Raw genomic sequence first — 23678 nt, 5'->3', positions numbered from 1 at the left:
CCTAATCTTTTTGAAAACCAGACCTCCAAGTCACTTCTAGGCCATTTCTGAGCCATATCCCTTCCTATATACTGTCCCCCAATACCTTTAACTTGAAAGCTCTTAATATGTCACCTCCCTTTCCAAAAGAAAGAGAGAGAGAGAGAGAGAGAGAGAGAGAGAGAGAGAGAGAGAGAGAGAGAGAGAGAGAGAGAGAGAGAGAGAGAGAGAGAGAGAGAGAGAGAGAGAGAGAGAGACAGAGAGAGAGAGGGGGGGGGGGAGGGAGGGAGGGGGAGAGAGAGAGGGAGAGGAGGTAGATTAGAAAGAGCACTTAAGGAACGAAGGAAGGAAGGAAGGAAGGAAGGAAGGAAGGAAGGAAGGAAGGAAGGGAGGGAGGGAGGGAGGGAGGGAAGGAAGGAGGGAGGAAAGAAACCATCTAATCCAAGCCTGTTATTTTGGGTTGGCTAGGTGGTACAGTGAGTAGAGCACTGGCCCTGGAGTCAGGAAGACCTGAGTTCAAATCTGGCTCAGACGCTTAATACCCAGTAGCCGTGTCACCTTGGGCAAGTTAACCCCAATTGCCCTGCCTTTCCTCCAGTCCAAAAAGCAATGTATGTGTGTGTGTGTGTGTGTGTGTGTGTGTGTGTGTGTGTATGTGTGTATAAAATCACCCCTCCCCCAAACCCCCACCTTAGAATTTTGCCTTCTTGAGGATAGGAGTTTTCTTGCTTACTTATATATCCAGTATTTAGTACAGTGCTTGGCACATAGTAAGAGCTTAATAATTACTTTATCATTCACATTTAAAAATTACAACCCCCTTGCCCTTATAATCTAGCAGGAAAATTAATTATAAAATAGAATTATGATAAATACATTGATCTTAATTCAATACAGCAAGCAATGATTAAGTTTCTTCTCCACTATGCAAAGCTTTACATTAGGTATAGGAAAAAAAAAGAGAAAATGGAAAAAAAAATGTCCTTCAAGGTGCTTATATATTCAGGGTATAAAATATTTAAACAGAGAAATAAGTATGAAATAAATTGAGGAGGGTGAAAGTACTCAGAACTAGGGAAATTAGGAAAGGTTTCCTAAAGAGAGAAAACCTTTCTGATTTGAGACTTGTGGAAAGCAAAAGATTTTAAAAGAAAGGACAAACTGTACAAAGGCATGAAGGCAAGTGATAGAATTCTGAATCTAGGCAACCACACTAGAGAGGCAATTTTTCTAGAACATAGAATACATGAAGGGGAGAAATGTGAAATGAGCCTGGAACAGTTAGACTGGAAGCAAAATATATTTCTGATGATTGTATTCTGATGTAAGTAACATTTGCTTGAAGAAAGCCAATACGTTAGGTATTACTTGGACTTGTGTGCTGATTTTGTAAAACAGTCAGTGACATGCTCTACACATCTTTCCCACATGTGGCCTCAAGGCCCAGTGACTGGTAAAATACAGAACTATAATCTTAGTAAGTGATTGGTGTTCAAGCATGGCAGTAGGGTTCAAACTAGCTAGGGCTTTTTTTGTTTATTTTATTTTGAGTTAAAGAAATATCTAAGTAGCAAGCTGTAAGCTTTGGAGACTTTGTAAGAAAAAAATAAAAAGCCATCAAAATTTTAGAACATTTCTAGTGAATTTATAAGATTACCCAAAATCAAGTAACGAAATTGTATGAAAGGAATTTTAAGAAATATGTTTACCTCTATGGTAAGGAAAAGGAGAGCTCCTCATTTTTATTCTTGTGTTGATACTTTAAATTTACTTGTGTTTCCTAAGAAAACTCAGCAGCTCCATTTTTATTCTTTTAGCCATAATACATTTTACTCTGGATCATCAGCTTATGACCCATACATCTACCTTCTTAAGCCGAAACTCCAGTGAGATCAGTTCATATCTACCCAAATAATTAGTAAGAAAGGAGAACTGTGTTAGGAATGAGATCACTATATATGATTGTAGACAGAATGAGAACTAAAAATCTGTGAACAAAAAAGGAAATTGTGTCAGGTTCAGTGTCGGGTCTGGGAAACTGAAAAAAAAAATACACATGCATGAAGGATGTGGGAATGATTTTTTGAGGTTTATGGTTACTTTTGAATATTAAAAGTAAAGAAAATTAATCTGATCTGAGCCTAACTCAGGTCAGACCCTTGCTATTTTTGTTTAATATTGGAAAAAAAATTGGAACTCAGAAGTCATTCTGAAGTTAACAAAAGGAGTTTTCCTTGCCAATAGCAGGATATGTGATGATATTCCATATGCATGGATATACCCCAAGCTGATTCCAGACAGCCAATCTCCATTCCTGGATTATACCAGCCTAACATCAGTAAAGGCGTCAAATTTTTTCATGTCTGTTTTATACTTAGGTGCCAGGGAAGTTATGTCAATAGCCTAACTAAAAGTTTAATTCCCTGAACCAATCAAGTTCCAAGGATGGCCTTAATACCTTTTAATGAAAAAAAAAACAACCAAAAACTAGCTTAACTTGCTGTAATGTAATGCCAAGGAAAGGCAACTTCCCAAGGTTCAAAATACCAGCATAGGTGCTCTCCATTTTATTCAGTGACCAACCAAGAACAGAGAAGATCAAAACATGACATCATTCCAAATACAGCATTTACTAAATGTGATTAAATAATCTCCAAGGACTACCCCACCCCAGGACCTTCCAATCATTCAATCAATTACAAAGTCCCTGGTCTAAATACTTCTCCACCCCTAGGCTATACCTTCATTTGTCAATCACAGAGCACAAAAAGGTCAAAAGTTCCCCACCCCTGGATCTCAATTGAACCTACCCCAGAGTTACATCAAGTTTAAACACAGCACTTAATACCCAAATGGAGGTCTTTTCTTCATCTTGACACGAGGCAAGTTCTCAGCAATCTTAGTTCCTGGGGAGACAAGGCTTAGCAAGGCCACAAGATACATTGCCAGCCCCTTCATTAATTCATCCTCTGTCTGTAGAACAGTCCTAGAACCCCTGAAAACATTAGCAAAGCCCTCTCCCAGGATTTCTGTAAACATACAACAAGAAAATACTTCTTCAGGGCTTCTGAACCAACAGAAAGGTTCCCAGACCCCTGCAACAACAGTACTGTCCTTCACCAGTGGACACTATTCACTCTCTGTCTGCAGGACAGTCTCAGGGCTTCTTAGCAAACAGCCAGGTTCCAGGACTTCTTCAACAGGACTGTCTTTCACCAGTGGACAAATCTGGCAAAAGAACATCAAAACAGACAGACAAAGTACCAGCAAAACAGCCATGTCTCCTCAGTCCTTGGCAGCTCAGGGGGCAGGTCTCAAAAGTCCAAGGCAATTCAAAGTGGCACTCAGCAATGCTCTCCGTCTCTCTCTCTGCCTCCACGAGGTGCTGCTTCCAAAAAAGTTCTTCTGCCTCTCTCTTGTCTCTCCAAATCTACATCACCAGCTCCTCCCAGTTCGACTTTCTTTTCACATAACAAGTCCATCCCACGGGTGGGATTAACAAGCTCTGGGTTTTAACACAATCAATTTGAAAAACCAAGCCAATACAGGGGAATCTTTAAATGCCATTACTATCACACTTGCATGGATAAGGGGAAGGGTATTGCCACCACTACAGACAGATAAGTTAGGACCATCAGAGTAAGTGAAAATACATTGAGCTGAAGATTCGAGTAGTGGACACATATGGAATCCAAAACAATAAACTACACTGTTGATATTAGATAATTTCCTGCCCACAGGTATCCTTTTTGAGCAAATAACAGCATCCCTCTTGACTATGTACCAGGCCCTGTACAAGCAAACGTTCTATATCTTGCACCCCTGTCCTTTATTTAATCATTATCACATAGAAATATATAAGATCTCAGATCTAGTTTGTAAGTGCTCTCCTGACCTGTGGCTCTCCCAGATGTCTTTTATTCCTGTGGAAGATTAGATCTGAATTGTCCTGGGGAATCCAGAATGAACAACAGGTCCCAGACTTTGCTGTTTCAGCTCTTCAGAAGCTCTCTCACCCCTTGATCCCATTCTGTCAGTATTTATTTCCCTGAATCACATCATGCTTAGTCCTACATTGCTAACCTACAGGAGGCATCATATGCTTTTCCCCCTACATGTTTTTATTATTTTAGTGTTATTCTCCATTATACATATTTATAGGTATGTCAAGATAAAGGAGAGAGACAAGTAACTGTGTGCCTGATGCAGTTATAGGCACATGTCTTCTTATCCTGGAAATGTAAATGGCTGCTCCCCTAACTTAAGCGTGTCCCAAGTCAAGTGGAAATTCAATTATTTGCGCAAAGAAGTTATTATTTTTAGTAATGTGAAAGCTTTGAGGAGTTTGAAAAAGTGGCTAAATATATAAAAAAAAAAGAAATTTAAGTGTGACAAGTATAGCCCATAGAAATCACTGGAAAAGAGAGGTTATATAATAGGAGAAGTTGTATTATGTGGAGCTGTAGATAGATCAGAAGAACAATGCAAGTGAAAGAAAACATGGCCCATTGTTCACCTTTTACTCAGATGTCTTTTTTTACGTTCCTGACATTGATAGCTTTTTTTTTTGGAATTCTTTTTAAATGACATGTTAGTATAGACATGTTAGTCTAATTAGACATATTAGTCTAATGAAATATCCAATACTAAGAAACAGTATATAAAAAGTGTCTGGCATAGATTTAATTAAACTGATATCTAACAGTATGCATCATAAAGTATGAACGTTGATTTTTCAAAATAATAATGCTTAAATGTATGATCTCACTGAATTATACCAGAGGAAATGTTAATATAAAAATTGTTTTTCCATTCAGCAGTCAGTATAACCCACACCCCACATTCTGTGTTAAATGATATCAACAGAATAAAGTTAAGTTTGAACAATATTAACAAAATATAAAATATTTTCCCTATAGCGTCTGATTCCCAGATTTATATACCCAGCCCAATCTCTCTACTGAATCACATCCACAGATCTCTAATTGCCTCAAGGGACATATCAACCTGGATGTCTTGTTGGCATCTTACACTCAGCAGGCCCATAAAAGAGTTTATCTTTCACCCTAAACCGCAACCTTTTCCAAACTTCCCCGTTAACTTTTGAGACCATTCCCCATCTCCCAGTCACTCATGCCTTTAACTTCTGCATCATCCTTAAATCTTCTTTGGCACTCTTCCCACCCATCCAGTCACCAACAGTTTTGCCATTTCTACCTTGAAAACATGGTTGGTACACATCCACTTGTTTGTACTCAAATTTAGGTCTTCATCACCTCTTGACTAGACTGCTAACATAATCCTGTAATGGGTCTCCCTATCTCCAGTTTCTCCCCACTCTATGCAGCTGCCAGAGATATTTTCCAAAACATATATTTGAACATGCCATTCTCCATGCTGAGTGAATTCCATTTACCTCCAAAATCAAATAAATGACTCTATTGTCATTTGAAGCACTTCATTATCTGGCTCCTTCCTACCTTTTCAGCTTTCTTATATCTTATCTAAAGAAGAATGCAGTCTAGCTAAATTAGCCTACTAGAAATTCCTTAAATTCTATACTTAATGTCCTGTACTGTCCCTGATTCCTGGAATGCACTTCCCCCTGGCATTTATCTTTAAGTTCCTCAGCTTTTTCTTTCAAATATCACTGTCTTCAAGAAACCTTTCTGCTTCCCAATCCCCAGCTTGCTACAAATGTTATTATCTTTCAGATTACCTTCCATTTTTTTCTCTATGTATTTTCTATGTGCCTAGGTATTTACATGTTGACTCCCTCATATATTTAAAGGTGGGATCTGATTTTTCTGTTTTTTTATTTTGCCCTTCTTTGTACCCTAGCACTTATAATGTCTGGCACATAAGTGCTTAATAAATGCTTGTTGGCTGTTTAATTCCATTTAGTTAAAGTACCTCATATAATCTTTCTTTTCTTCTAAGACATTGGTATTATTTATATTATACTGGGCACCTCCCTTGCCTAAGAGGTAACAAATTTGTAGCATAGTTACCTTTCCTTAAATACTTGGTTGGGCTTATTCAGATCTTTCAAATCTGTCAATAATTGCCTAGTATTAGACCTTACTTCTCTCCATTCCCAGACACAACTCTACCATTAGATGTCTAGGACAGGGGTTCTTAATTGTTTGTGTGTGCACTTGTGCACGTTTAGAGGAACACACTGTGTATTCCTTTGGCACTATGATGAAAACTATGGACTCCATCTGAAACTGATGTTTGAATATATTTGAATATATATATAATATATATATACATATTTGAAAGAAATGCTAAATTTTAGTTAGAGGCTAGTAAAAATAAAGGTAAAGATATGTACAGACATATTTCTCCAACAGCAAGAAAACCCATTAAGTTTCATTAAACACCATTAAAATACCTCCCCTATGGCAGGCATGCTCTCAGGTGGCTGCCATTTACTTAAATTAGCTTGAGGGAGAAAGGAGTAAAGGATATTCTTCTCACTAAAGAAAAAGTGGGCAGAGGTTGAAAGGCTAATGGAGAGAAAGCAGGTTCTGGCCTCAGGAAGTTATAGATTCAAGTCCCATCTCTGACAATCCTGTCTGTGTGACCACAGGCAAATCACTTAACCTCTTGGTGCCACTGACAGCTTTCTAAAACTATAAATTACGAACCAGTTACTGATCAGTGCAGGAAATTTCCACAAAGATGACTTCATAGCCCTTACCAAGTAGAAGATGGGAAAGCACAACATACATACATTTATTCTAGAGGGAATGATGTGGAAAAAATGTTTGTGGCATGCATGCATTCATTCATTTAGCATTTAGCAAATAATAGTGAAATGCTGTAAACACCCAAAGCACTAAACCATACAAAGATGAGTAGTTCATGGTGCTCTCCTTTTTTATCATTGCTGCTTTTGAGAAATTCACTCAGGCAATCCTGGACTGGGAAGGATAGTAACATACTGCTCAGCCCTCCAAAAGGCAGTCTCTATTTGACAAAGGGGAAAGGGCTATTAGTCTTCCATTGTATTATAATAATTTTTTTCAAACAAACCTATATATATATGTAACTAGGGACCATCATAATGGTTATTTCCTATAATTAATTATCTTTAATTTTTCATTATGAAGATTTTTTATATTTAATGCTCCCAAGTATTTCAATGGATGTTATTTTTTAAAATTGAAGTTTCTGCACAGTAAAGGTCCACTTGAGAAACTCCCCTTTATGTCACAGCATTATAAACTACACAAGAGCAAACCCAATGGAGATAGCTTTACTGGTGAGAATTGTTTTTAATCCCTTATTGACTTGCAGGACTCATCCACCTTGATGTTTTCACAGGAGCTTATTCCACTGACAATGATCAAAAGAGGTATGTTGGGCTTTGATCAGAGTAAATCTGAAGGAAGCTGGAAATCTGCAAATATGTGGTGATTAAAATTCTCCCAGCTTGTTCCATTATTAAAAGGAAATTAAGATCCTGACCAAATAATACTTTGCACTAATAGTTAGACAAATTATAAGGCTTTAACTGGAAGGTCACTGAGATAAGAATGAAACAAAACTAAACTTTAAGCATGACTACACAATTCAGTGACATCAGTTTGTCAGTGAATCAGATTGTCTAGATATATATCATAATGAGTAGTATGTCTATCACTCCTGAACTCCCTTCCTGCAGATTGGTGACTAACAGTTGCCAATAATACCATCTGCCTGCTGGCTCCTGACTTCAATCACTGGGGAATTTCATGCTTGCCATGTGACCCACCCTTCCCCCTTTCTCCTATACAGTTTCACAAAAAGCAGATTTAAAGTGTAGGAGAAAGGGGGTGAGACAAGAAGAGTATCCTCATTTTTCTAGCACAGTTTTTAATTTCAGACACCAAGAAATGAAAATAAGTATAACAAAGTATAATCTGTTGGTCAGACTTATTCATGAAGCAGCCTATTCTATTTGGAGTAGCTGTAATTTTTCAGAAGCTTTTCATTACAAAAACCTAAATATGCCTTTCTTAAACTTTGCTCTCCTCCTGTGAATATCCGTCTAAGTTTTGTGTCATTTGTTAATTTTCCTGGAATGCTTGCTTATATAAAACAAACATTTAAGAGACAAGAATGAAGCACGGATCCCTGAGGAACTCCCTTAGAGACTTCTTTCAATGGTGATGATGTCTCATGGAACAAGCGAGACATAATCTGTACCTTGTAGTTTAGATGGAATTTGGATAGGTGAAGAGAAGAAAAGTCATGCAAGAATAAGGGAAAAGCCCTTTTCAGATTTGGAAATACACATGGAACATTAATGAAACAGTGAAGAGACCAGCTCATCTACAATATTTTTGGAAGTTGAGGACGACAAGATTAAGAAGAAAAAATGGGACAAGACCATGGGAAACTTGGATTCCAAAGAAATTTTAATTTTTATTGAAGATGATGAGAAACTATTAGGTCTGTTTCAGTAACATGACAAAATTAGGGAAGCCTATTTTAGGAACGCAAGAGAGGTTGGAGAGAAAAGTTAATGGAAGCCAGAAGAACATTTAGAAGGTTACTCCACTATTCCAGGTTGTGAAGTAATGATCATGCTGGAAAAACAAATAATTGTATTCATTAGTCCATTTATTTTACTTACAGAAATCTACTGTCTTTAATAACCTATAGCATAAAAAGGGCATATGGAGGAAATAAAACTAAGACATACATTATAGCAATATAAAACCCAGCATATTTATCACTAGTTAGAAATCAGTTGGCTTTATTTTATGGGTTCTCATTCTCTGATGATGTCATTCATCTCAATTTTGATTGCTAGCTTTGCAACTTATTGTTCACTGCAAAACAATCAGAATTTTTTTTATTCCAAATAAAATTAATGAAACTTCTACCCTTTATTACATTCCCTTTTTCCTTATTTTTTTTAGATACTTTCCCTGGAATTTTTAGAGGAATGTAGCTGAAATCTTTGTATGCAAGTATCATGTATTGCTTTATGGATGTTCTTGTATAGGAGTACCACTATTTCACAGTGAAAGATGGAATTTAGTAGTATTACTAGAGGACTGACCTTTTAGAATGCAGTCTTTGGAATACTCATTCTAGTGTAGCATATGAAATTTAACACAAAGGTAAATGGAAGCAACTGGAGCAAGATGCCATTTTATTAATAGAGGCACATTGTCAAAAGGATCCTCAACTCATATAGGTATTGGGGAGTACAGAACAAAGAACAGAATAGGGTAGGTGATATCATGGAGTTGAGGGCAACATGATTGATTACAGAACTAAAACACAAGGAATTATATGATTGGTTGGAAGTTTGGTAATGAAGGAATGGCAATGACACCCTTATTTGCTGAAACTAAGAAGTGTTCATTGTTTTAGCTCAGTAGCTAGGTCTTAGAGATAATAGACCAGACCTTTTTGGACAGCAAACCAGACATCCTTGAAGGATGACTTGGTTATCTAAAGATATTAGGTCTGACACCCTGGTATTTATACATTTCCCAAAGGCAGCTAAATTTATTGAAGTAGTAATAGATCAATTGTTAGAAAGAAAGCTTTTATTTTTTTTTTCCAAACTCAACTCATGATAGACCAGCTGAATTCTAAATTAAGTTCAGAGACAAACATGGCTTAAGCAGTTACAGGATAAAATCAATTAACTATAAATAGAAGCAATAAATAAATGATAAAACATCAATCTTAATCTTCTCACTAGGATGGTTTAGATATAGCCCTGCTTAATAATAGAGGAATTGACTCCTTCTCTCAAAGTTCCTCAGGTAGATTACTATTTGTGATGCTCACAACAACCCTTAACAGTAGATAGGCAGGCACTTCAGGTCTTATTTTCCAAGTAGTATAGAGAAAGAAACAGCCTCAGAGAAGTTAAGTAAATTGTCTGTGCTTACACAGTTAATATATATGAGTGGTGGTCTTTGTGCCAAGGATTTTATGACTTCAAGTCCAGCACCTTATTACAATTCTACCATAAATATAATCCTTTGATTTTTGTAATTTCTAAGAATCTTTTGATTTGAAACCAAATGTAATTTTTATGTTAAAATGTAATAGAAAAAACGAAATATGATAGAAAAATAGAAAAAAAAGAGAACCTCTGTCTTATATGTTCTCTGACTGTGATACTGAGTTTGTATGCCCCTTCAGTGGTAATTTGCTGTGATTAACCAATTTAAAGAAGAGGCTTGGAAGGTTTAAGGAAAAGAGTTTTATTTAATTAGAATTTCAAAATTCCAGGGGTCGCTGGCCATTATGTTTATCATATTATTTTCCCAAACTCCCTAAAAATGTACAAAATGTTCAAATTATACCTCGTCTTGGCATGATTCCCTTCTGAAGGACTATAGCCCTGCTTATATGCTTCCAGATTCTGTTACTAAAATCTATAATCTTTGAAATCCTTCCCACCCCTGTCTTTAAGGAACTATTCCTATTGACCACTAAAATGTTTGTCTCAGCACTATGGAATTCATTCCCAGTATTTATGTCCTTTCTGGAGCACACTCTGGAAATAATTTAATAAAAAATTTTAAAAAGAGAAGAAAAATGGAATATAGACTCATATGAATAATTGTTATGTCTTTAGAGATATTGATTTACCATCTTTTGTTTCATAGTATGTGGCATATGGTGATATTTCATCAATCATTTTATCTTTTTTAATTTACATGATTTTTTTTGAAAAGTTATAAAACTGTCAGTTTTCTTCTAAGGACTGTCTCTTCCAATAAGAATCCATTTAGCTTTATATATTTACATTTTATGAATAGATTTTATTATCCCTTATGTCATAGAAAAAGAAAAAAAAGTATTGAAGATTTTGAAGTAAAGCTAAAAGGATTAGTTTTGACCATCTTTGTAAAGGTGGCAATATTTTTAACATCTCTGAACCCTAAAAACAGTGCAAATAGAGGAACTTAATGTTCTATTCTTGGTTCTAGTTTGTCCAGACTCTTTTTTTCTTTTAGTAAGCATTCCAAGGCAAAAGTAAACAATGAATATTTATTAAAACCTCCTTGCAAAAAAAATCCTCCTTCCCCACCCCATCTCCCAGGTTTTCACTGAGTGAAGCAAAGACTTAGTTCCTACCTTCAAGGAACTTACAATCTCAGAGGGAAGTTGGTATAATGCTTTTATGCATATGAGACAAATAATTAAAGTAGAACAACTAAATGCCTGAGAAAGGTGCAAAGTTCAGAAGTGGGGTGAGATCAATTCTTATTATGAAAGTTTTGTTTGTTTTTTTAAGCAATCGGGGTTAAGTAATTTGCTCAAGGTTACACGGCCAGTTATTCCTGGGTGTGGTGCTGAGTATGCGAGCCCGGATTTGATCCAGGTCATCCCGACACTGGAGCCGGTGCTCTTACTCGCTGAGCCACCTGGCCGCCCCTAAGCAATTGGGGTTAAGTAACTTGCTCAAGGTTACACGGCCAGGTGTTTCTGGGTGGGTGCTGAGTGTCTGAGCCCCTCCAGGTCAGTCTGACACTGGAGCTGGTACTCTTACTCACTGTGCTACCTGGCTGCCCCTTTATGAAAGTTTTATGAAAGAATTGACCATTAATTTGAAAAGGCAGTAGTGGATGGCATGTAGAGTATGTTTTTACAAAAATACAAATGCCATAAGAATGTATTTGTAAACAAGTGAGTAGTACATTTTGTCTCAAGTTTAGGGTATATAATAAAAGATAGCAGTCCATCAACAAGCATTTACATTCCTCCTGTGTTCCAGGTATCAAAGTAGAATCTATGGATAAAAAACATAAAAGTAGAACATCTAATGGGGAAGACAATGTACCTACATGAAGTATATAGTTATTAACAAGGTACAAAGTCAATGAAAGTTTACCTTAGAGGGGAAGTCTCCAGCTTTTATGGGAATCAGAAAAAATATGCCTCCTGCAGAAGTTAGTCTTTTAGCTCAGTCTTGAAATCTAAGTTTCTAAGAGAGGAGGTATAATGGTAATGGGAATTTGAAGATCTTTCCTGCTCCTTAATAAGCATAAGAGTATTTGAAGACCTTCCCTCCTTTGAAAATATACTCTGCCCCCCTAATAGACTGAATGTGGTCACATGGAGACTGTGATAGAAGGAATTTGCTGAAGGGTGCAGTAGAGCCCACAGGAAACTAAGAGTCAGAGTTAGGCTAGATGATTGGGAGGAGAACATGCTTCTGAGGGAGACAGACAGGTTTATGAGTAAAAGTTGTTGTTTTTGCCACCTGCTGTGACATCTAGGTTTGTGTTGTTTTGTGGGAAGGCTGAAGGATGGTATGGCTCTCTGATATTTTGTGGTGCATTAACTTCTACGTTACTATGATGGATTTGGTTTCCTGGTGGCTGAATAAATGTTTGCTTCTGTCTTCTATATGGAGAGTCTGTTATATTTTGTGATCATGCACTATGCAAGTATATTTATAGTGATCATGGGTGCTGTGAATATTGCATTGGTGCTATAGGACGTGAGAAAGGAACACATTCCAGAAGTGTGGCACAGTCAGTCCAAAGGCCCAGAGATAAGAGACAGATATATGAGCAACAGCAAGTGGACCAGACCACAGAATGGATGGAGGACAGTAATGGATCAGAAGACTAGAAAGGTGGAGAATATCAATTGTCTAACAGAGAAGTTTATTATATTGTTGACAATGTAGAATAGAGACAGATTATTAAGTTAAGAAGCTTGGATATAATTCATTATAAAGTTATTTACTATTACACAGGTTATTTGTCTCCTGACTATATAGAGATATTCTAGGACAGGAGAGGTTTTAGAACTCTACCTTTTCCAGTGTCCTACAGAAAGCACATGGGAGACCAGATATGCAAATTAAGATCTTCCATCTCTAAACTTGGTGTTTTTTGGGAACTTCTGTAAACATATTAATGTCCCTCAAACATCTTGATTTTTCAATTTATCCTCCTTCTACTCCCATAACCTATAATTTCACTCTACACTCTACCCACAGAGATACCTCTAATTTCAGGGGCACCCATATGTATGTGACATCCATGATCTTGATCTCTGAAGGCTTCCGTTCTGATCAGAATTTTCCGTCTTTCCATCTGCTTCACTGCAAATGTTGGTCCCCATATCCTTCCTTGTTTTTCAGTCAAGCACCTATTCCATGTACTCACTTTCTTCTCTTCATAGTTTCAATTCCATAATTGACTAGTTTAATTCTAAATGTCTTTACTTCATGACTCCTAAGACCCTTCATCCTGTTGCCACTCATTCCTCCTAGAACCTAACCCCAAACCACCCATTCTATCAGCCTTCTCTGGTTTGCTCTCAAACTGCTCAATATTTCTAGAAGTTACACAATCTTGCCCTCAAAACTCTTCTTTAGTTTTACTTATCTTCTCTATTTTTTGTCTCTAGTCTGAGAAAGAGGAAACTCTAAAACTTACCAATTCCAAACTCTAAACCTGTTTGTTTTACCCAATCTCTTCCTGTGTGCTCAAAGAACTTACCCAATGAACTATTCTCTTTGTTTCTTTCATCTTCAGCTTCTTCTTATCTTTTGACTCTTTCACCACTGCCAAATACAGGAGTTAGACTTGTCCTATCCTTAAAAACATGAAATAAAATGGAAACAAAGACTCTTTTCTAATGGATTTCTTTAGAGCCTTAATTCCAATTATAAAGGGGTGGCTGTGTGGCACATTGAATAGAGCACCAGCCCTGGAGTCCGGAGGATCTGAGTTCAAATCCAGCCTCAGACACTTAACACTTAACTAGATGTGTAACCTTGGGCAAGTCACTTAATCCCAATTGCCCTGCCTTCCCCACTCCAAAAAGAAAAAAATATATATAATTATAAAAAGAATATGCTCTCTGGTGCTCTGATGTCTATAGTGTAGGCAGGCACATTGGGAGCCACCTGGTTTCTATGCCATTCTGGAAATGGAAGGCCAGGACTGACTATGTTCAAGGGAAGGAGATAGAGACTGGATCTGTAATTTCATTTGTTATATGAATGAGCCCTCTATTGGTAAATATTTTCTGCAATTTATAATCTTGGATGGTTGACTAGAGCACTGAGACTAAGGAATTTGCTAGGGTCAGTACATTAATATATGTCAAAAGTAGCACTTGAATCCAGGTCATTCTGGTTTTGAAACCTCTCTGTTCACTTTGACAAAAACTTTAATCATGCTATACACTAGGAAAATAAACTGCATGACAGAAGCTAAAAATGTTTGTGACATTTCCTGATGATGGACATATTAAACACTACAAAGTATAACTATAATGATTGACATTAACTAGGCACTGTAAAATATATTAGATATATATTTGGATCTCTAAGTATAGAGATGTGCCCTCATTCATTCAACAAATGTTTATTGAGTGCATACTATGTGGAGATATTGTAATGTTTTATTTTTCAGAAAAATATAGATATTCTCTGATCAAGATCATGGAGGCTTCTATTTTTAAATATTCAAGGATTAATATTAAGTTTGCTGTACTTTTAAAATGTACATAGCAAAAAAAGGTATGAAACTTGGACTTATGATTTGAAATGAATTTAGGTTTATTTTTTTCATTTAAGAAAGTATAACCTAATTCTTCTGCTTTGAGTTGACAAACTAGTAGATAAAATATGGGACATTAGCATGAAATTCAGATAAAGTTATAATACATTTTATTTGTTTTCCTTCCCAGATTCCATTTCTGGTAAAGCATTAGATAAATGACAACCAAAAAGCCTGCAATGCATCTTGGAAAATGGTTGTTGGTTTTTAATGGAAGATTTTTTCAGGCATGTTTTAAAGAATTTTCACTTAGTTTCATTTAAGCCTATAATGTTGTTTGTAATTTCTGTTTTAAAAGAGAGAAATATATTCGAGTAAAAAGGGATTGTAAATGTCTCCAAATTTAATAACTCAAATGTCTGTGTTTGAAGGAATATGACCATAGGCTTTAATCATGCCATTTTCTATATTTTCTATTAAAATGATTGGATCCTGAGATAAAATTATGTATATGCCAGGCCTTCCCACCATATTGTTCGCCCTGGGATTTAAAGTCACGTGGATTAGAAAATTGATTTAAATTCTAACATGCTTCCTATAGGTAATTATTGATTCTGCATTTATGTCTTTAGCTCTTATCCAAAATATGGGAGCTTACTTTCTTGTCTGTCTTTATTTTTTTCTTAAATTTTAATGGATATCTTGTATATGGGATTAGCTAGCTAACATTTTATTTCGCAAATTAACATGATATTGCAAACATCCCATCACAAGGAGGAGTTGAACCTGCCTGCATGGCTTTTTCTGGCATAAAAACAAAACCTTAGGGAATCAGGTTCTCTCAGTAGGAAGCATCATTCATCTGAACAAGGTTAAAGGCATTTTTTTTAAAAGAAAGCTCATTTGCATCTTTTTAAATATACTCATTCCTTTCATCTTATTGGCTAGCTTTGAACCTGTATCTTGATGGATCTTAAATTTCCATTGTCTGTAGTTAGCCAAGAAAATCTATTCTCTTTCTTTTCCTTGTTAGGTAATAGTAAACAACTACCTTTAATTTCTTCAGCAGATAAAATGAATTTTACCTGACAGATATCAACAATCAATGGACTCTGTTAATAATGGGTTATTCTTCAAAGCACCACTGTTTCTAACCTCCTTTCAATCCATTTACTCAGCACCAAATTCAAAAGCTTCAACCCTTTGTTTAAAAATCTTTAGTCAGTAAGACTTGTCCTTGATATTTGTTAGCTTGATAACTCTTCTCTGTGAAAATTCTTCACTTACTAGTTCAGTTAAGCACATTCTACAAAGGAGTAGACAACATTGCTTTTTTTAATAAAAGAATGAAAAAGGACAAAAAATGTGCAAGGCACTGTGCTGAACACTTGAAACAGACATATAAAAAGAGTTCTAATCACAAGGAGCTTACAGTCTAATGGGGGAGACAACCTATATAGGGAAATGGTGACTAGCAAAGAGAGTTTTGTTCTGTCTTATTATAGAGATGGTAAGGGAAGCCATAGAGCAATTGATTGACATGGCCTTTTAAAAAAGAAGCAATAATGTTTATTTTCTTATGATTTTCAGGTTAAGAGATAAAAAGTTATTTGAGGGGTTATGGGACTGACTCATTGCGGTAGATTACATGAATGGTCTCTTAGTCACTCATCGTCAGAAAAGAACCACATCAAAACAAGACTTCCAAAGACGAATGGCTTAGCATGGTCACTAGAAAGCTTTTATCCCTATTCTTAGTGGGATGGTCACTAATCTTTCTCTAAATGATATAAAGCTAGTGCTTGGTTTTGAGTAAATAATTAAATAATAAAATAGAAAATTCCTTATGTTTCTATCATTTTAATGTTTTTACATACATTTTGAGAAATATTTTCTGTTTATTTTAATATAATAATATATTTTTCATGACTTTTATTAGGGGAGGAAAGGAGGAATGCCAAGATTTCATTAGTAAGTACAAATCCCAGAAAGGAAACAATGCAGATTGTCACCTACTCTGCAATCTAGAGTCATCTGAGTTGTTGATAGGTTTAATGACTTAAGCAGGGACACTCAGCCATTATGTGTCAAAGGTAGGACTTGACCCTAGGCCTTCTTATATCTTTCTATCTCTATATTCACTGTGCAATACTTAATACTGTCTCTCTTTTATAATAATATAATTTATTAAAATGCTTCCTGTTATCACACTGTTCTTTTATTCCTAGTATAAATCTGAGAATCACAATTATCATTTTTACTACATTTTGGTATACTATATTTCTTAATTCTCTGGTTAATGATAATTATAATATAGTGTAATTCATATTATATCTATATAGTTTAGATGAAATATTAAATAATAATAATACCTAACATTTATTTAGTGTCTACTTTGTGCCAGACACTGTGTTAAGCACTTTGCAATTATTAACCTATTCAATCATCACAAAAATCCTAGGAGGTAGGGGTTATTATCTGAATTTTACTGTTAAGGAAATTGAGGCAAACAAAGGTTAAGGAGCTTGCTCAGGGTCACATAGCTAGTAAGTGGTTAAGGTTGGATTTGAATTCAGGCCTTCCTGACTCCAGGTCAAGTGCTCTAATCAGCCCCATTAGCTTATATTATTTCTTCCCTGACTTATCTATGCCAGATTTGAAAATCAAAATCTTGTTTATCTTGTAGAAAATATAAAATTAAGTAGAACACTATCCTTTCCTTTAAAAAAAAACATACCAAGCAATATTTATTCAGCACCTGCTTTGTGCTGGGTATTCATTCTACTAATCACTAGTGATAAAAGGACAAAAGCAAAACAATTTTTTCTCTCAAGAAAAGTATAACTTTTAATGGGGAAACAACATTTTATATATAGGGGTTGTGGGCCCCTATATAGAAGTGGAAAGTTGATTTTAGAATTATCCTATATTGCCTATTCATATATCACATTCTAGTTAATTATGCTTCATAAGAAGAAAGTTGTTCGATTCAAAATGTTGGAGTTGAGGTACAAATACATAACATCTTTCATATTAATTGCTTGTAATTCACCTGGTCATTTTATTCTTGACTAGAGACTTCATTATCATATATTTGTACCAATTGAATTTTGGGTTCACTGCCACTTACGTACAATAAATACTGTAATTTGATATTTTCCCCCATTTTCAGTATTTTGAGGAAAATTTTTTTATTCAGCTTCCTGAAACTCAGTCATCAGATCATTTCCTTTTTCACAACATTCAGGACATAAACATTCTTAAATTATTTCTCTTCATTTTGTACAGCTGAAATATTGCTTTAATTTTCATTGCTTCCAAATCTATTTTTTACCTAAGTAATTTTATCAGTTTCTTTTCCCACTACCTCTATTCCTCCTGTCAATTCTATCCGTAAGTGAAATAGTTCCACTTTTTTTTTTTTACAAAATCAAGTGTCATTTTCTGTAGATATCAGTAAGCTATTTCATTTCATCACCATCTCTAGGGATTGTTTTTTTTTAATTTTTATCAAACTCAGTTCCTTTATTATAACTCAGAATAATTTTTCTTTAGCTTTTCATTTTTACTTTTTTTTCTTTTAATCATTTATGGATGTATAGTATGCACTTTGTTGAAAGAACATTCTAACCTATCTTTTTTTTTTTTACTTTCTACATATTTTTGACCTGGTATTTTTGCCTAACCTTCTTTTAATCCCTTCCTCAGAAATCTTATAATGATGCCTCATTATAAATTAATTCCTATGCTCTTGAATGATATGCATATGGAACAAAAATTATGACAACTCCTATTAAGCCAAAAAAAAAGTGCTTCAATTTTAGCCTAAATGGGGGATAATACTTTTTGTCATCCAAGGAACAAAATAGCCTCCCTTGGAAGCAACACGACCAGGCTGGTCTCAGGGTGATCATGTTTTTGGACAAAGGAACTCTATAAAAACATCAACTAACATATAAAAGAATTATGATCTGTTTCATTGAAGGTATTACACATATTGGTAATATTACAGATTTGTAAATATTTATGTGTCTTTTAATTTGAAATCCATCAATGGATCCAGAATCATTTAAGGAAGAGGTCTTCTCAATGTAGTAAGAATGAGGAGTAGCAGATGATCAAGCTGAGTGCTATACTTTCTCCCCACAAAATGTTGAAGGAAAGCCTGTAGGATGTTGGGAGATCTTTTTTTGGAGAACCAATGGGAGAAAATGGGCAAGAATCACAAAAGATAAGAAGTAATGAATGCGTTAGAATTTATACTGATGGAGGGATTGCTCACAATTATGAGATTTGAATTATGAAATTATTTTCTTTGGAGGTGATATTTTAATTCACTTGTTTTTTAAAATTATTTAAGCATTTCTAATAGTTTTGCTCTCTTTGTCATTTTTCTTGGTGGTATCAAGGGAAAGAAATAAAAGGATACTGATCTCTTGCAACCTTTGTCTCCATTTTCCCCCCATAGGAATTCCTTCCTAGAGGAGACATTTCCAAGAAAGAAATTTTAGATTTACCTTATTAGTGTTTTAATGGCTCTCATTTCCTTCTCATCACCTTCCTAATTCATTTTATAAATCATTATCAGATCAACTTTCTAAAAAAACAAATTTCATCACGTCAATCTTTTGTTTAAAGTCCTTCAAGACTTTTATCTGTCACTGACTTGAAGAAACTCTCCTCTGAAGTCTACATAAGAACCTTAGGATTATTTTATGGAACATGAGGGATGGCATCACTGTAGCCATAGAAGCTGCAATATAGGAAATTCCTATCTTGTTTAGTAAATACTATGACTATACTATGGAGAAGAGTTTGTCAGGTTTTAAAGTATAGAGCTGTTGAAATAGTATGAAAAAGGAAAAAAAAAACATTTGTTTTTATGGTGAAATAATAACTGTAATATGCGTTGAAGTTCACAATTTAAGTGAATAAAAAGTTTTTTGCTTCTCTTTTTCTCTCTCTTTTACTCTATCTATACCACTACCATTTTCTTGGTCACTTCAATTTAATGTGTCCTTCTCTTCCCTATCTCCTAATGTTTTCCCCAGCTATCTGTCTCTTTCTCCTTCTTTTGCCTTCACTTTTTTTCTATAGTTTCCCCTTTTTCTGTGTCTCTTCTTTTGTCTCCACATTCCAGATATTTAGACATTTGCTAGGTTTGTTACCATGGAAAACTCATTTAACCACTGTCTGCCTCAGTTTCCTCAACTGTAAAATGGGGGTAATGATAGCAAATACCTTCCAGGGTTGTTGTGAGAACCAAATGGGATAATATTTGAAAAGTGCTTAATAGAGTGCTTAGAAGAAAGTAGGCACTTAGCAAATATTTGTTTCCTTCCTCCCTTCCTTCCTTCCTTCCTTCCTTCCTTCCTTCCTTCCTTCCTTCCTCCCTTCCTCCCTTCCTCCCTTCCTTCCTTCCTTCCTCCCTCCCTCCCTCCCTCCCTTCCTTCCTTCCCTCCTTCCTTCCTTCCTTCCTTCCTTCCTTCCTTCCTTCTATTCCTACCTTTGCCTCCCCTTTCTTCTATTTTTCTCCATTCTTCTCTTCATTCAAATCCATGATTCATATCATTCTCAGACCATTTGTCCTATTCAAGTATTAATCATTACTAACATACGTATCTAAACTTCTCTGGCACTTAAGGCTAACTAGTATCTGATCCTAACTTACCCTTTCTGACCATCTCCGTTACTATGCTCCAAAATGCAAATGTTTTGCTCTAGCCAAGCTGCTCTACTCTATCCAATGTATATAATACTACCTCTGTTTCTGTTTAAGTTTTTTTCTGCTCCCTTTCCCATTAAGAATGCCCTTCTTCTTCCCTTATTCCTAATCAAATCCAATCCACTGTTCAAATCTCAGCCCATATCTCAATTTCCCTCTGAAGGGAAATAATTTTTTTTATGTCTACTCTGGTCTACACTTATTTGTACCCTGTCAGGATTAATTATTATCTAATTTCATATATGCTCATCTTCCCAATTAGGTCGTAAATTCCAAGGAGGAAAGAATATGATTAATAATAGTAATAGTAATAATAATAATAACTCTGATTTGATTAGAGAACCTATAGGTCAAGATACTTGCCCATTGTTATGCAATCAGTATGTGTCAGATGTAGGTCTTGGACACATGCATGTTTTCAATGGGTAATATGGGAAGATAGGCAAGATTAATTTACTTCCTCACTGCAGTGCCTGACCTCAGACAAATAAGAAGTCTGAAAGTAGCCTCAAACTCTTTTTGTCATCGGATACATAGACATCATGGCTTCTTGTATCCTTTCCAACTGAGTGATTTTATGAATTCATTAAATAGTTGTTATTATATTTGTAGTCTTAGAACGTTAACTAGAGAAGCTACAGGTTAAGTAACTTGTCCATGATTCAATATATGTCATGAGTCAATGACATGAGTCAATATATGTCAGACTCAGGTCTTCCTACCTTTGAGGCTAATTCTATACACAATACTATAGTGCCTCTCTAAATATTTAATTTTTTGATAATCCAGGTATGAGCTAATGAGCATCTAATTGTGTCATGGATGCCCCTAGCCCATTAGCATTCTGAATAATCTTGTAGAATCCTTAAAATAATGTTTTTAAATGTATAAAATAAAAGGCATAAGATTTCAAAGGAAGCTAATCATACTGAAATGTATATATCATTTTTAAAAATTATAGACTCCAGTTTAAGAACTCCCTAGGCTAACATAATATGGTGGGAAAAGGAACTAAGATGAAAAAAATGAATGTTGCTATGAAGATGGGCTATAATAGACCAATTCAATAAACAATTGTGGTCTGAATGGTCCTCCAAAGGTTTCTATTGACAATTGAATGTTTCAACCTTGTCTAAAGTAATTGTGACTGCCATGTAATGCTTTAAGATTTGCAAAACGTTTCACATTTTGTCATTTGAACATCAAAACTGCCCTATGAGATAGAAAATAAAGAATTTAGTGCCCCCCCCCCTTAAAGATTAGGTAAACTAGATCTTTGAGAAGTTGAGTAATTTCTTCATAGTCACACAGATAGTGAAAATCAAAGACTGGATTTTAATAAAGATCTATCTGGCTCTAAGTTGATGTTATAGGAATGTAAATTTTTAAAATCTTCCCTGCCCCTAGGTTAAGTGCACCTGGAGCCTGTGGTGGGAGGCTTGTTTTTCAGGACATACTTTGGGATTGAGCAGTGGGTCAAGAGGGTTTTTACATTCTCTGAGCTTGGAGAAGGCTATGTAAATCTTGATGTGAGACTTTGTTTTGGGGCTCACTTTGAGAAGCGTTGTGTTATTTGACCAGACGAGACTCTGGGCAGCTGTTGAGAGGCCCCGGGCTTTGAAAAACCCAGATGTTGATGCTTCCTTCTCTGGTAACTTATTGGTTTGGATGTAATGGTTGGACGGTTTGTGGCCTGTCTGCATAATCTGTTTGTTTCTCTATCTTCTTGTAATTTCTGCTTGTAACCTTTGTATACTCTAAAGTTCAGGGTACTGATTTTTTCCCCTGAACTAAGTAAATGATATGTTTGATTGATTAAAGAAATATTGTTAACCCATTTTGAGCTGCTTTTCTTTAGAAAAGCAGATCTAAGAACCTGTGTTGGCAGCCCCCCGGGTGTGTTGGGGTGCTTGCTGCTACAGTTTAGGAGTCTATGAAGTGACTTATTAAGAATCTTCGATGACCTCAAGAATTGTAATGAGGAGAGTGACATTTTCACTAAGGATAGAAAACATGCTCTGAATGGTACCAGCATAGACTTAGATGAGACATAATAAATATTTCCGGGAAGATGTGAATTATTTAGGAATATTGATTAATTTATCTACATGAATACTATTAAAGGATAGCACAGACCATTCTTTTTATTTTTAATCTTAACAATAATAGAGAGGTGGTCCAAGTGACTTCTGAAATTTCCTTTAGCCTCTGTGAATCTATGGTGAAAGGAAGTATTGAGGTATAAAGTTACCATTCTTCTTATCAGTGAAATTTACTCATGTTTTTAATGATAATATTGTATGCTATAGAATCTCCTTGTTACTCTTTGCATTATTTTTTTTACCTTTAAAAATCATTATTAATGAACAATTTTGATTCATTCATTTTTCACAGATTTTGGCTGACCTTGAAAACCATGCTTTATTTAAAGATGACCTAGAATGTCAAAAACTGATTTTGGAAGCCATGAAGTACCATCTGTTGCCTGAAAGAAGAACTTTAATGCAAAGTCCAAGAACTAAACCAAGAAAATCAACTGTTGGAACCCTGTATGCTGTAGGAGGAATGGACAACAACAAAGGTATACAATCTCAAGGCTCCGAATTGGTCATGTTTGGATCCTTTTAAGAAGTTATTTGCAATGGGATAACTTCTAAAATATCAACCAACCATAAATAAAATATCCCAGAGATTTTTCTTCATTGCTTGGGGATAAAAAGTTTTGCAAAAACTACACTTTCTCTCTTGCCCTTTATCCTTTCCTGCTTTTTTCTCACACACACACAAACACACAAACCCAGATCCCTTACCCATTTTACCAATAAGTAAGTTTGCAATGTTTATAGCCTTTCAAAAATAACTTAATTTAATTGGAGAAGGAATATGAAACAACATTTGTAATAAAAATGAGAAAATGCACATATGCCTATGTAGGTTGATTGTTGAATGTCATAGCATTTCCAAAGCCTTGACTAAATCTAGAATGATAGTAATGCTACAATCTATTGAAATTCAACAGGTGAGGTGTTCCAATCTTTGAAAATATTAAAATCATGAAAGAGAAGTTTCATCTATACGCAGTCCTATTGCAAGATTCCCCTGCTTCTACACCACCACCACCACCCCACCAATGTGTGACATAAGGACATGATGCATACCTGTCTTTTGTCTCCCTCGACTCCTCCTCTATCTTCAACTGTGCTTAGATTTTCCCATAGCTCTCTGTTCATTGTCAAACTTTTTGCAATGGGGATTGGGATAAATAATCATCCTTTGATAATAGGCTTTCCCAGATGAGGACTCTCCCTCTACTAAAGCAGGTCAATGCCCTCTCTGCAATTTAGATATCTGGAGAATTGCCTAGTATGTTTAAAGGTTAAGTGGCTTGTCCAGTATGTTAGAAAGTATGTGTCAAAGATAAAACTTGAATCTAGGTCTTTTTTAATTCCAGGTTCAAATTTAAAATTGAAAATTCAAATTTA

General features: G+C 35.4%; 1 protein-coding gene across 2 annotated transcripts in view; it reads left to right on the top strand.

Annotated features, from left to right (window-relative positions):
- Nucleotides 1-23678, top strand: part of KLHL1 (kelch like family member 1) — a 542636-nt gene that overhangs the window by 380725 nt on the left and 138233 nt on the right. For both annotated transcript variants that reach the window (XM_069066773.1, XM_069066772.1), the window contains one exon: nt 22591-22777. In XM_069066773.1, the coding sequence (XP_068922874.1) occupies nt 22591-22777 (187 nt within the window). The remainder of the gene's footprint in view (nt 1-22590; nt 22778-23678) is intronic.

The sequence above is a fragment of the Petaurus breviceps genome, unplaced genomic scaffold (assembly GCF_028583685.1).
Source record: "Petaurus breviceps papuanus isolate PSGF00001 unplaced genomic scaffold, PetGlider_PUasm1.0 90730, whole genome shotgun sequence".
NCBI lineage: Eukaryota > Metazoa > Chordata > Mammalia > Diprotodontia > Petauridae > Petaurus > Petaurus breviceps.
This window is presented reverse-complemented; position numbering and strand designations above follow the sequence as displayed.